Source organism: Aphelocoma coerulescens, chromosome 15 (genome assembly GCF_041296385.1).
Source record: "Aphelocoma coerulescens isolate FSJ_1873_10779 chromosome 15, UR_Acoe_1.0, whole genome shotgun sequence".
Classification (NCBI taxonomy): Eukaryota; Metazoa; Chordata; class Aves; order Passeriformes; family Corvidae; genus Aphelocoma; species Aphelocoma coerulescens.
This window is the reverse complement of record NC_091029.1, coordinates 13091312-13104597: the sequence shown is the minus strand read 5'-3', so window position 1 is coordinate 13104597 and position 13286 is coordinate 13091312. Positions and strand designations below refer to the sequence as shown.

Genomic DNA, 13286 nt, shown 5'->3' with positions numbered 1-13286 from the left:
CCGGGGTTTTTGGGAACTGGGGTTGGTTTGGAGCTGGGGTTGGTTTGTTTGGAGCCAAGGTTGGTTTGTTTGGAGCTCCCAGGGGTTGAGGCCCTGTTTGGGGTCTCCTGCTCTGAGGGGGAACCCCAGCCCTGAGGGTGGCGCAGGGGTTGGTCCCACTCCTCTTGGGAGAGGGGAAAGGAAGGGGAAAGCAAGGAGAAAAACATAAAGAGAAAAGCCTTCCAACCCTCTGAAGTGGGGAAAAAAAAAAAAAGAAAACAAAAAGGGGGGGGGGAAGGGAAAAAAAATAAAAGGGAGGGGGAAAAAGGGGGGGAATGAGGGAAAGGGAAAAATAAAATTTAGAAATAAATAAAAAGGAAATGGAATAAAAAGAAAATAAAAATGGAAATAGAAGTAAAGATAAGAGAAATAAAAATAAAAGGAATAAAAGACGGAAAAGAAAAAATGAGAAAAGAAAAAACTGAAAAAAAGGAAAAACAAAGGGAGAGAATGGAAACAGTAAAAAGCAAAAAGCATTTAAACCAAATTGAAAATTAAAAAGAAGAAAGAAAAAAAGATCTAGGAAAAGAAACTAAATCTGAGAGTCCTTCGAGCTGGGCGTTCCCAGCTGTTCCAAGTTCACTCCCTTCCCGGAGCTGTCACCCCCCAGATCCCCTCTGTGTCCCCACAGCAGTGTCAGGGGTGTCCTCCAAAAATTCCTCCGAGTCTTCACCACACCTGGGGGCAAAAGTGTGCCCAGAAACCCCATGAGACATCTTGGCCCCAGCTGTGGTGTCTCCAAGGTGTTTTTGGGGGAAAACCCAGGATTGACAGAGAACTGCTGCTGCCAGGAACACATTCAGCAGGATCAGCAGCCCTGGCATCAGCCATGGATCTCCACATCCATCCACATCAGCCCCTGAGGAGCCTCCCCTGTGCCCAGGCACAAGGAACAGCCAACAAACAGAACCAGGGAAGCATCACCTTCTTTAATTAAAAATAAAAATACAAGGGAATATGGTTTTGTGTGTGGATACTGCAAAGCAGCTCCGGGCTCTGCACTCCTCTGCCCCAGGGAGCTCCTGGGAGCCAGACTCCAGCAGCCAGGGCTCTGCAAATTCACATGGAACGAGCCCAGAGCTTTCCTTGGCCTCCTCTTCCTCATGCAGAGGTGGCACCAGCACAGAGAAGACAGTCTTTGTGCCAGGACCAGGGGAAAGGCAGAGCAGCAGGTGTATTTACAGATGGGAAACGTTTCAAATGCAGCATTTCTGTCCCAGGAGCAAAGCCAAGGGTTTTTCCACCCGAAAGATCCAGTGGAAAACCATCCAGGAGCCCCTGGCCTTGTCACGCTTGTCGCGCCTTCTTGCTCTTCTTCTTCTGCTCCTTGAGGGCCGCATCGTGAGCTTTCCTCTTCTCAGCCAGTTTGTTGGCCTGGGGAGAGACCCCGGAGACCCCCAGTCAGAGCAGGACAGGAGCTGCAGAGCCCCAGTCCCACCAAAGCTCCACATGCAGGACGGACCCCACGGCACCGGGATCAGGGTGGGATATGGAGAGGGGGCCCTGAGGGGGCACAGGGAGCTCTGCCCGGCCATGGCACAGCCTGAGGCCGCTGGGAGGGACCTCAACACCTTCACCAGGGACGGGGAGGAGTGGAAGGAGCGAGTGAGTTTGGGAAGAGCCCAGCCCAGGATGCAGGTGGGGGGCCCCGTCTCCGTACCTCGCGGATTTTGCGCTTCTTCCCGAACATGATCTTCTTGTAGAGGTATTTCTCCCTCTTCTTCATCATCATGATGGCCAAGCGCTTCTCCTCGCTCTGCTGCTCTTGCTCCAGGCGCTGCTTGTCCTCCACCCGCACCTTCCCTGCCGTCACCTTCACGGGAAGCACCTGTGCGGTGCCAGGGAGCTCAGGATACCGGGAACCCCCCTCCTTCCATAGGGACAGGCATTCCCAGCCCTTTCACTGCGGGCCAGGGAAGAGCCACAGCTCCCTCTGGACCTGCAGCAGGTCCTGACAGGGATGGGAGCTGCAGCTCATGAATGTGGGGCCAGGAGCATCTCTGGAAGCATTCCAAGCCAGGCTGGATGGGGGCTTAGAGCAGCCTGGGATGGTGGAAGGTATCCCTGACCATGGCAGAGGGTGGAAAAAGATGAGCTTTAAGGTCCCTCCCAACCCAAACTATTCCTTGATTGTCTGTGTGTCCCACTGGCCCCAGGACAGGGACATCCCTCAGCAGGGATGGTGACACCAGAGCTGCCTCCATGGGCTCCCACCTTGTTGCTCTGAGTGCTCTGAGTCTTCTGCTCTTCCATCTTCTGTAACTTCATCTCCTCTTCTTTTTCAGACTCATCTTCCTCTTCCTCCTCCTCTTTGTCATTGTCATCTTCCTCTTCCTCCTCTTCCTCCTCCTCCTCCTCTTCACTCTCTTCCTCTACAAGGACACACCACCGTTACCCCCGGGATGCTCCAGAGCAGGCACAGCCCAGCTCCCAAACTGCTCTGAGGGCTCCCAGCACCTGGATTCTCTCCCCTCTGCAGGGCCAGCAGCTTCAGCTTCTCAGGAGGGACGTAGTCGCCCTCCTTCTCCGTCACGAAGGGGGAGAGGTGCGGGGGCAGCAGCACCCCAGGGAAATAATCGGCCACGGGCAGGCACAGCTTGGCATTCACCGAGTCAAAAACCCACTGGGGCTGCAGGTAGTACCTGGGCAAGGCAGAGGGGTCCCACCTCAGGCTCTGGAGCCTGTGGGACAGCTCTGGGATGGCTGTTCTGGGGAGGGCCCCCCTGCCTCACCCACCTGCCAACCACCTGCTTGTCCACACGGGGCCGGTCGATGATGTGGTGCGTGATGGACGGGTCGCTGGCGTCGTAGGTGGCACCGATGCACAGGGACTTGTCCCAGGACACCTGGCCACCAAAGCAGCTGTGGGCAAAGCCACCGAGGAGTCAGGCTGGCAGGTGGGACCCTCAGGGTCACCTCACCCGCAAGGACATCGGGTGGGCTGGCCCCAAAAGTCCTGCCAGAGAGGCTGGGGGAGGCCAAGGTTCTCCTGGCCACCACGCACCGGATGACGAAGGCCAGCGGCTCCCGGGGCACCTCCCTGTTGAGGAAGAAGCGCAGCCCCTCAAAGAGCTTCTTGTGCTTCTCCAGAGCCTCCTGCTCCTTCTTCTTGGCATCCATCTGCTCCGCTGTCTCCTGCTCAGAGCAAAGCCCTCAGCCCCCTCCCCACCCACAGCCCTGGCCAAGTCTCCCTCGGCAAAGGGGGGGGCTCAGGAGCTGTCCCCAAACCGCCAGCCTGAGCACAGGACAGGATCCCCCAGGGCCAGGGATGAGCCCCCCACCAGGGTCTTACCCCCTCCACTGGGAATTCATCCATCTCCACCTCCTCCTCGTGGGTTGGAGCCACCGCCCGGGCCAGGCTGGCGCTCAGAGCCGAGAGCCTCTGCAGGGAGAGGACACGGAGTCACATCCAGGGGGTGGGAAAAGGGACAGCCCCAGGAGGGAAGGGGATTTCTCAGAGCAAGAGGCCAGAAGAGCCAGGGCCTGGGCAGAATTCAGCCTCCTCCAGGCACTGTCCCCAGCATGGGGCTCTGCAGGGTCCCCAGCCACGCAGGTGGTGCTGAGGCTGAGCCCAGCTCTGCCCTACAGGAACAGGGAGTTTGGGATCAGCCCCCTCCAACCTGCAGGGATCTGGGTCTGCCCCTTGGTGCCACAGCAGGAGGGCTGTGGGCAGGACATGAAGGGCACACAGTGTCCCCACAGGTCACAGTACCAGCCATGTCCCTCACCTCCAGGTAGCTCTCTGAATCCATGGCGTACTCCTTGCCCTCTGCAGGCTTCAGCTCATCCTCAGCCTGGCTGTCGATCTGGGGAGGAGCAGAGAGGTGGAGGCAGCTCCCAAAAAGAGAGACCCCAGAAATCCCTCATTTCCACCCCCCTTTCCAGCGATCGGGTTGCCACCACCCCAGGGTGGGACAGGTGGTCCCTGCAGTGACCCCGGGGTGGGTGGTGGCCTCACCTTGGGGGGGTACAGCAGGTTCAGGGATTGGTAGAGGCGGAAGTTGACAAAGCCCAGGAGGGTGGTGTAGAACTCGGTGAAGGTGGCCATGACCCGGTAATCCACGTCTGTGGGGTGCTGGTGGCACACGAGATGGGATAAAGGATCCCCCTCTGCAGGGACAGGGGCCCATCCCAGCCACAGGGAGGAGGATCCCATAATATCCCCATTTAGGAAGGGACCACCCAGCCCAGCCCCTGGCCCTGCCCAGACACCACAACAACCCCACCCTGGGCATCCCTGGCAGCGCTGGCCAAACGCTCCTGGAGCTCTGGCAGCCTCGGGGCCGTGCCCATTCCCTGGGGAGCCTGGGCAGTGCCCAGCAGCCTCTGGGGGAAGAACCCTTCCCTGAAATTCTGAAGCTGCCCCAAACACAGAGAGGTCACAGCCACCACCAGACCCTGGGCAGGGAGAACTCTGCAGGCTTCCCCCAGGGTCCTGCTGCCACCCCTTCGTGCCTGGATACCCAGAACACTTCATCCCATTCTGCATGGGGACTCCAACTCCTCAAGATGGCAGAGCTGGACAAGAGCAGGACAAGGAGAAGGACAAAGGGCAATGGCTTCCTAGTGCCAAAGGGCAGGGTTAGATGGAATTTTAGGAAGGAATTCCTCCCTGGGAGGGTGGGCAGGCCCTGGCACAGGGTGCCCAGAGCAGCTGTGGCTGCCCCTGGATCCCTGGCAGTGTCCAAGGCCAGGCAGGATAGTGTCACGGTGTCCCACAGTGGCAGGGAGGAGAAGAGAGATCCAACAGGCAGGCATTGTGCAGCAATATTGATTTTCTTAATTGTTTTACAACTCTTTTATAGACTTTTTTTCTTCATAGTCTAATTGGTCAAAGGATCAGCCACCCCTTGGGGTGATTGGCTAAAATTCTAAAACATCCATTGTCAAAATATTTTTCTGCTGTACCATAAACAAAGCTCTGCAAGGTTCATAGTTTATAGAACTCTGCTAATATCTTCTGTGAGAGAGAAAAATACCTCACAGCACTGGAAGGAAGCAAGAGAAATTCTTGCTAGCTGCATATTTGTATCCACAGGACAGGGCTTGGAGCAGCCTGGGATAGTGGAAGGTGGAATGTCCCTTCCAACTGAAAACACTCCAGGTTTCTGTGATTTAGAACCCCAAAGCCTCAACCCAACCATGCCCAGCCCTGGAAATCACAGGAGTGAATGCAGAGAGCCCTGCTGTGCCCGGGACCTCCTGCCAAGGCTCAGGGGAAGCTGTCCCAGCACAGTGGGGACTTCCCCTTGCCCTGCTGCCTGGGGGACACAGCAGAACCCTCGTGCTGAGGCTGCAGATCTGACTCATCCCTTCCCTCCGCTCCCCCAGCCTCGCTCCCGCAGGTTAATCTTTAATGGCTGATAAAGGAGCACATCAATAACTGAGAACACGAGGAACTGGGGAGACTGGTACAGGCAGCCTCGGGGGATCCCGAGGTGACAGATGGCACTGTCCCCACGTGCCTCCCGAGCCAGGCCCTGTGATCTCCCCACAGGCTGGGCACAGCCTCGTCTGCCACAGGACGGTCCCTCACCCCTTCCCTGGTGATCCCTGAGCCTCTGCCCAGGTACTCACGTCATGGGCAAAGGTGTAGGGAGTGATCCAGGTGATCGGCTGCCCCAGCACCTCTGCCTGGTAGTAGATGCCCTTGATGGAGAGGAACACCTGGCAGGACAGAGCGAAGGCTCAGCGGGAGGACGGCTGCTGCGTCCCCATCGCTGCCACCCCTTCCCCTGGCAGCAGGTTCCTCAGGGAGCGCCAGATCCCAGTGGGATGTGGGATCGGATGTCCCCGTGCCCAAACGCAGCACCCCACACCCCCCCAGGCGGGGGGCCCGGCCCCACCTTGCGCAGGGAGCGGGAGGCGATGACGTAGTTCTGGAACTCCACGGCCAGGCGGCGGCACAGCTGGATGGTCTGCACGTGGCACTTGCCCGTGCGGGGGAAGGTGGAGAACAGGAAGCACATGGACAGGGCATCGTCCAGGTCCCGCAGGGCGTCGATGAACGTGGGGTACCTGCAGCAGGGGGGGACAAGGGGGGGGTCACAGCCAGCCCCAGGGTCCTGCAAAAGCTGCTGGGGCTTGGGAGACCCCAAGCGAGAAAGGAATGGGAACTGCGGAGCGTCCGCCTGCACATCCCAGCAAAGCTGGGCAGAGGAGGATGGAATATCCTGATTTAGGATGGGACCCACGGGGATTATGGAGTTTCCTCCCTCCTGTGTCCCCTCCTTGCTCGCTGTCACCAAAGCCACCAAAGCCTTGGCAGGATTAACCCTCCCCCAGCCCTCTGAGGAAAACACCCCATAGGGAGAGCAGGGGAGTTCCCTGTGTTCTCCTGGAGCCACCCAGGATGGCTGGGCATTCCTGGCTCTCTCATTCCTTCTCCTCCAGCCCAGAAACACAAAACTCCATCAATACCTCCAGAAATTACACACGAGGTGGATTCCCAGAGAGGGATGGATGTGATGAAGGATCAGAGAATCCCAGGATGGTTTGGGTTGGAAGAACCTTAAATCTCATACCATTCCCCCGCCCGGCCCTGGGCAGGGACACCTCCCACTGTCCCAGGCTGCTCCAAGCCCCAATGTCCAGCCTGGCCTTGGACACTGCCAGGGATCCAGGGGCAGCCACAGCTGCTCTGGGCACCCTGTGCCAGGGCCTGCCCGCCCTCCCAGGGAACAATTCCTTCCCAATATCCCATCCAGCCCTGCCCTCTGGCACTGGGAAGCCATTCCCTGTGTCCTGTCCCTCCATGCCTTGTCCCCAGTCCCTCTCCAGCTCTCCTGGAGCCCCTTTAGGCCCTGGAAGGGGCTCTGAGCTCTCCCTGGAGCCTTCTCCTCTCCAGGTGAGCACCTCCAGCTCTCCCAGCCTGGCTCCAGAGCAGAGGGGCTCCAGCCCTTGGAGCAGCTCTGTGGCCTCCTCTGGACTCCTCCAGCAGCTCCAGGTCCCTCCTATGCTGGGCCCCAGGGCTGGATGCTCCAGGTGGCTCTGCCAGGGCTGTCTCACCTTTCCTTGACGATGTGGTCGAGTTTGTAGGTGGGTTTGTTGTCCTTCAGCCGCTCTACAGTGCCCCACTCGCTCTTCCCGTAGGCCTTCCGGAGCTTCCGGACAAACACCTGGGGGGACAGGGGGCCATGGGGGCTCTGTGGCACAGGACGAGCCCCAGGGCCCCCTCAGGTGGGACACGCACCTTGTATTCCCGGAACTTGTTGACGATGGGCTCGTGGAGCAGGAATTTGATGTCCTTGAGCAGGTAGAACGTCCTGGGGGCAGTGGAGCCCTTGTTCACCTTCTTCTTGTGCTTGGGCTCGTGGGGGTAAATCCCCTTGAGGATGCAGAGACGCCTGGGGATGGGAACAGGGCTGGGACAGGGGGGCCACTGCAGCCCTGTGTCCCCTGGGACAGCCCGGGCCCTTCCCTTGGAAGGGGAACCCCAAACGTGGCAGCCTGAACCCGGGGTAGCGCTCCACGACCCCAAGGGAAAGGGCCACGCTCTTGGACAGGAGCTCAGGCTGTCCCAGGGCCACCCCACACATCCACCACGGGCTTCGGGTCCCTCTGCTCCCCAAGAGGGGCCGGGGGTCCCAGGGGGGCGAGGGGGGGTGGTCAGTGGGGTCTGGGTGAGCTCAGGGGCGTGGGGCGCCTCGGCTCGGCAGGAAATCCCTGCGGGGTCTGAGGGCACCTCAGGGGGCTCACGGGGAAGCCCCGGGGAACTGGGAGCAGGCGTGGGGTGTTTAGGGGGGAGTTCAGAGGGATGGGGGGCCTGGGGGGGCGTTCAGGGGCACCAGGGATGCCGGGGGAGGGGTTCAGGGCCACCCCACGCACCCACCACGGGCTCCATCTCCCACGGCTTCCCTGCCTGCGGACCGGGGGTCCCGGAGGGTTTGGAGGGATGGGAGTACGGGGTGTAGGGGGCAACTGAGGGGGGGGACTCGGGGGTCCGGGGGGTTCTGGGGGTCCCGGGCGCACCTGAAGTCGGGCAGGCTCAGCTGCAGCTTCTTCCGCGCCCGGTTCCGGGTGATGTAGTTGGTGGCGGCTCCGCGCTCGTACTGGGGAGAAACGGGGGCGTTGGGGGAGCTCGGGGGTGCTGAGGGGGTCCCCGCAACCCTCCCGGGGCCACCGGGACTCCTGAGAGTGGAGAGGCAGGAGAAACGGGAACCGGGGGCTGGAAGGGGACAGCGGACACGGCCAGCGCGGGGGGCTGGAGGGGAATCGGGCAAGCACCGCTAGCAGGGAGGGGTGCAGGGGCACGACACGGCCCGAGGGGTGCCACCGGCACCGGCACGGGGGGAACAGACACGGGCCGGCACCGATACCGGGGGAGACGGAGAGGGCACAGAGGGGGAAGGGAGGAACACGGAACGGGCAGGCACCGGACGGCGGGTACGGGCCCCGGGAGCGTGACCGCGGCCGAAAGGAGGGGCCGGGAAGGGCCCGGTACCTTCTTCTTCTCCAGCCCGCCCATGGCCCCGCCGCCGCCGCCGCCACGTGCGCCCGCGCAACGAAGGACCCCGCGCTGCCCACGCCGCGCCTGCGCCCGGGCCTGCGGCCACCAGAGCGGCGCCGCGCTGGGCACGAGAGCAGCGCGGACACCGGGAACAGCGCGGGCAGAACCGGCGGGCGGGCGAGCGGGGCCGGGGCAGGCGGCAGAAGGGAGGCGATCAGGCGCGCAGCGGGCAGCCCAGAGCCCTCACAGAAGGGGTCCTGAGGTGCGGAGCACACTGGGATATCGCAGTGCAGCGCAGGTCATGCTGGGATATAACGGGGCAGGCGGTGCGCGGAGCATTCTGGGATATAGCGGGGCAGGGGTGGCGCGGGGCATGCCGGGATGTACCGGGGCGGGCTGCGCGGGGTATGTCGGGATATAACGAGGCAGCTGTGGCGCGGAGCACGCCGGGATATAGCGGGGCAGGGGTGGCGCGGGGCACGCCGGGATATAGCGGGGCAGGGGTGGCGCGGGGCATGCCGGGATGTACCGGGGCGGGCTGCGCGGGGCACGCCGGGATATAGCGGGGCAGGGGTGGCGCGGGGCACGCCGGGATGTACCGGGGCGGGCTGCGCGGGGCACGCCGGGATGTTGGGCGGCAGGAGCGGCGGGTCGGGCGCCGCTCAAACACCGGGATCGCGGCCGGCGGGTCCCTGCCCGGGCCTGGAGGTCCCGCTGCTCTCCTGGGGGCCCTGGCGCCGCAGCACCGACCGCAGGACACCGGCCTGGGCGGTCCCCAGGCTGCGGGGCCCGCAGCGGGGCGGGTGTTCGGGGAACACCCGGTCACGGCCGGTCTCGGTGGCAGGAGGGTCCCCAGGCCGGGCCCCCTGTGCTCGGTGTCCTCAGGCTGACGGGGCCGGAGCCCAGCGGTGCCCCAGGACCCCCTCCTGGGCTGCGGGATTTGTTTTCGTGGCTCAAGACCCCACGTCCCCCCCGGCAGGGGGGTTTCACCTCTTGGGGCTCAGGACCCCCACGGCTTTAGGGATTTATTTTTTGGAGTTTGTCCCCCCTCCCTGCCTGTCCCTCGGCTCCCGGGTGGGGCTGATCAATCTCCTTTCTCAATTAAATCGTAGTTCTAGGCGAGCACGGGAACTCTCGTTTCCAAAGGGGCCGGATTTGGCCGGGTTTCATCCCTGTCTATTTTCGGGCTGTGCCCGCCGGTGTTGACCCGAGCAGGGCACCTCGGGCCAGGCTGCCCCGGGCAGGGTGTCCCGGCCCGGCCGGCAGTGCCCCCGCGCCTCAGCCAAAGTTCTGCCCCGTTTGTGCTGACTCGGCCCCGGCGTGCGGAAACGGCCTCTCGCCCCACCTTCCCGTGCTGTCCCGGCTCATCCTGCCGCTCCCGGCTGTCCGGCCGGGCTGTGCCGAGCTCCGGCACCCCCGTGTCCCCCCTGTCCCGCTCCAGCATGTGGCTGCCGCTCGTCCTGCTGCTGCTGCTGCCCGCGGTCCTGCCCGCCCAGTGCTGCGGTGAGTGCGGCCCCGGCCCCCCAAACCCGCCCGAGACCCCCCCGGGCCGGGAGCTCGCTCTGAGCTCGGGGGGGGTCCCTGAGGAGCGGGGTTTGGGGTGATGAGCCCAATCTCCAGCCCCTGGCGAGGACGGCGACTCGTGACAGCCCTCGCTGATGAATTCTCCAGGGCTCAGCTGCCCCCAGCCCAACCCCTGCACCCCCTGTCCGGAGCCAGCCCGTGCCCACCCCCTACACGGGTCCCTGGGGGGAAGGGTGTCACCCAGAGCCCCCTGCCACCCCCTCGGGCTCTCTGTGCTCCCGCTCCACGTCACGTCTCTTTGGTTCTTCCTCTTTTTTGGTGGGAAATCTGGAGGTTATGGGATTTGGGGGGGACGCGGAGGGTGTGGGGTGCACGGAGGGGTGGGTGCTGGGGGTCCATCCCCACCGCGGCCCCACACAGCTTTGGGGGGGCTGTGGAGCCGCAGGGCCGTGCTTGGGGGGGGTCTCGGCCCTCTCGTGTCCCCCTCACCTGCGCTGCCTCTCCCGGGCCGGGGCAGAGCCCCCGGGGGGCTCGGTGGGCGCCGTGCGGGTGCTGAGTGCGCGGCTGCTGGGGCTGGCGGGGGACCCCGCGCGGGACCCCGACCCCGCCGTGTACCTGGCCCTGCGCCTGGCCCGTGACCACGACCCGCGGCTGGAGCAGCGCTACCTGGAGCGGCTGCAGGGCGCCTTCCAGCAGCCCTACGGCAGGTGGGTCCCCGGGGGGCCCCCCGCGGGCCTTTGGGGACGCCCCTGTCCCCCATGCTGACGCCCTGTCCCCGCAGGAGCCTGCAGGCCCACGGCCACTCCCGATGGGACGCTGAGCACAGCACGTACGTGTGGGTGTCCCGGGGTCCCCTCAGGGCAGGTGACGCCTCAGGCGGTGTCCTGGGAGGTGACTGGTGCCTTGCAGGAGCGCGGCGGAGTGGCCGCACACGGGGCGGCTGGCGCTGTACCTGCTGGGGCTGCGGGCCACCTGTCCCCCACTCAGTCCCCAGCGCTCGCTGGTGACGTGGCTCAAGTACTACCTGGAGGAGGACTGGAGAGGTGAGAGCGTCCCTGCGGGGTGAGCGCCCACCTGGCACCCACACGTCCAGCCGTGGGACACGGGCTCACCCCAGTGACACCACATGTGGTCCCCAGGCTCCCGGCGGCACGGCCACCCCCTCACCAGTTACTACCAGTACGGGCTGGGTGTGCTGGCGCTGTGCGTGCACCACAAGCGGGTGCGGGAGGAGGTGATCCGGCGGCTCCTCACGGCCCAGCACCACGGAAGGCTTGGGCACAGTGGCAATGCCGTGGGTAAGGGTCCAGGGGCACAGGCAGTGGCACCCTGGTGGAAGTGTGACCCTGCGGTGACACCGGGGTGTCCCTGCAGACACGGAGGCCGTGGTGGCACTGGCCTTCACCTGCCTGGAGCGGAGGAGGTTGGTGGGGACTGGGCTGGCGGCCGAGCTCCGGGCAGCCGCGCACAGGGCCAGCAGGAGCATGGCCGAGGCCCAGGGCCCTGACGGCATCATCGGCAACATCTACAGCACCCCGTGGGCCCTGCAGGTGGGTGTCACCCGAGGGGACATCCGGGCTGGCACTGGCAATGGGCATGGGGGGAAGTGGGGCTGCAGACGTGGGTGTGGGTGCAGGGGCAGACGTGGGTGCAGACGTGGGTGTGGACACAGATGCAGATGTGGGTGCCCAGGCAGAGGCAGCTGCCCTGGGGCAGGTGATGCTCAGCAGTGCAGTGCCCAGGTACCCAACCCTCCTCCCTCTTCCCACCGCCCCCATCCCTCCCTGTCCCAGGTGTTCCTGGCCACGGGCGTGTGCCAGACGGAGCCGGCGTTCGGCCGGGCCATGGCTGCGCTGCTGGAGAACCTGGAAGCCTTCGGCACCGCCGCCACCATGGCCCAGGTGCTGCCGGTGCTGCACGGCCGCTCCTACCTGGACATCGCCTCCATGCATTGCCGGGAGGAGTCGGGTAGGAGCCGGGGCCAGCTGGGATTGGGGTCAGCGCTGGGGCCACCATGGCGGTGGCTGGGTGTCACCAGTGCTTTGGTGGCTTCTCAGACACACTGACACCCATGGACATCGAGCCCCCGACTGAGGTGCCGGGGAACAAAACAGTGCAGCTGGTGGTGGAGTGTCCCTTGCCCTGGTGTTACGAGCTCCGGCTCTACGACCGCCTGGTGCCCGTGCCCGCCGCCGCCTCCCTCCTGGACGTGCTCTGGGCAGCTGCTGCGCTGGAACCCCACGACTTCAAGTATGTGGGGGTCACACTGTGGTGGCCACATGTCCTGCACCTGTGCCACGGGCTCACCCCGGTTCCCACCACCCGCAGTGCTGAGGCCAGACCCTCACCCTGTGACCCTGCTGTCCCACCCCCCAGGTTCCACACCCAGGACACCCCGCAGGGCCCCTTCCTGACCCAGGTGCTGGGGCTGGAGGCCCGGCAGGAGAAGCGGAACTACTGGCAGCTCCTGACCGCACCCAACATGCCCCTGCAGATGGGTGAGTGGTGGGTGGGGGTCCCTGGGGAGGTGGCAGGGGTCCCCTGCAGCCCCATGGCTGCTGTCCCACCCCGAACCGCTGTCCCTCTCTCCGCAGGTATCGCCGACTACAGACCCCAAGATGGGGAGACCCTGATCCTGCGCCTCAGCGAGTGGTAGAGGGTGGGGGGTGCTTGCAATGAAACCCCCACTGCGGGCACAGGACCTGCCGGCTCCCTGCTTCTTGCTTTCCGTGGGCCAGCACCCCAAATCTGCCCGGGGCAGGAGGAGGGGACACACACGATGCCCCGTGTCCTACGGGTGCAGTGGGATGGGAGCACGCAGACCAGCAGCTCCTTCAGTGCTGGTCCCAGTCAGGAATGGGGCAGGCGGCCGCTGGGAGCAGCCGTTTTTGGGATGTCCAAAGCATTTTTGGGGAGGCCAAAGATTTGTGGAGTCCGAGTCAGCGCCGTTCATCCTCAGTAAAGACCAGCCGGGATCCCCCTCCTCTGTAACCCCGTGGGGGTACTGAGCTCCCACTGTTCCAGGGCTCGGGGATCGCGGTGCCCGAGGGGGACCCCCAGGTGTGCCCAAATCTGCGTGATGCCCCCGCGAGTTTAATCCAACCCCCAAAATCACGGGGGCAGCGGCGGTGTCGGGCCGTGGGTGTCCCGGCGGGTCGGGGTCGGGGCGATGGCGCAGGGAGCCGGGCGGGGGCTGGGACGCGGCCCCGCTGTCACCAGGGAGCCACCGCACGGTGCTGAAGGCCGGGGGTGCCCAGCGGGCCCCTCCGCACGG

At 64.1% G+C, this 13286-nt stretch overlaps 2 protein-coding genes across 2 annotated transcripts; one reads left to right on the top strand and one right to left on the bottom strand.

The window, feature by feature from the left end:
* Positions 1-953: 953 nt before the first annotated feature.
* On the bottom strand, positions 954-8778 carry PES1 (pescadillo ribosomal biogenesis factor 1). The gene is made up of 15 exons (XM_069030928.1): positions 8483-8778; positions 8011-8090; positions 7232-7385; positions 7048-7157; positions 5886-6057; positions 5617-5706; positions 3998-4114; positions 3768-3845; positions 3332-3421; positions 3044-3174; positions 2776-2901; positions 2497-2681; positions 2254-2411; positions 1700-1867; positions 954-1413 (listed from the first exon to the last, which is right to left on the bottom strand). Exons 1-15 carry the CDS (start codon positions 8504-8506, stop codon positions 1327-1329), a joined length of 1770 nt encoding a protein of 589 aa, XP_068887029.1. The 5' UTR covers positions 8507-8778; the 3' UTR covers positions 954-1326.
* A 1065-nt stretch (positions 8779-9843) lies between these two features.
* TCN2 (transcobalamin 2) lies at positions 9844-12978 on the top strand. Its single transcript, XM_069030809.1, has 10 exons — positions 9844-9991; positions 10530-10719; positions 10794-10841; positions 10922-11055; positions 11152-11310; positions 11387-11562; positions 11806-11980; positions 12070-12262; positions 12389-12510; positions 12607-12978. Exons 1-10 carry the CDS (start codon positions 9931-9933, stop codon positions 12666-12668), a joined length of 1320 nt encoding a protein of 439 aa, XP_068886910.1. The 5' UTR covers positions 9844-9930; the 3' UTR covers positions 12669-12978.
* Positions 12979-13286: the final 308 nt, after the last annotated feature.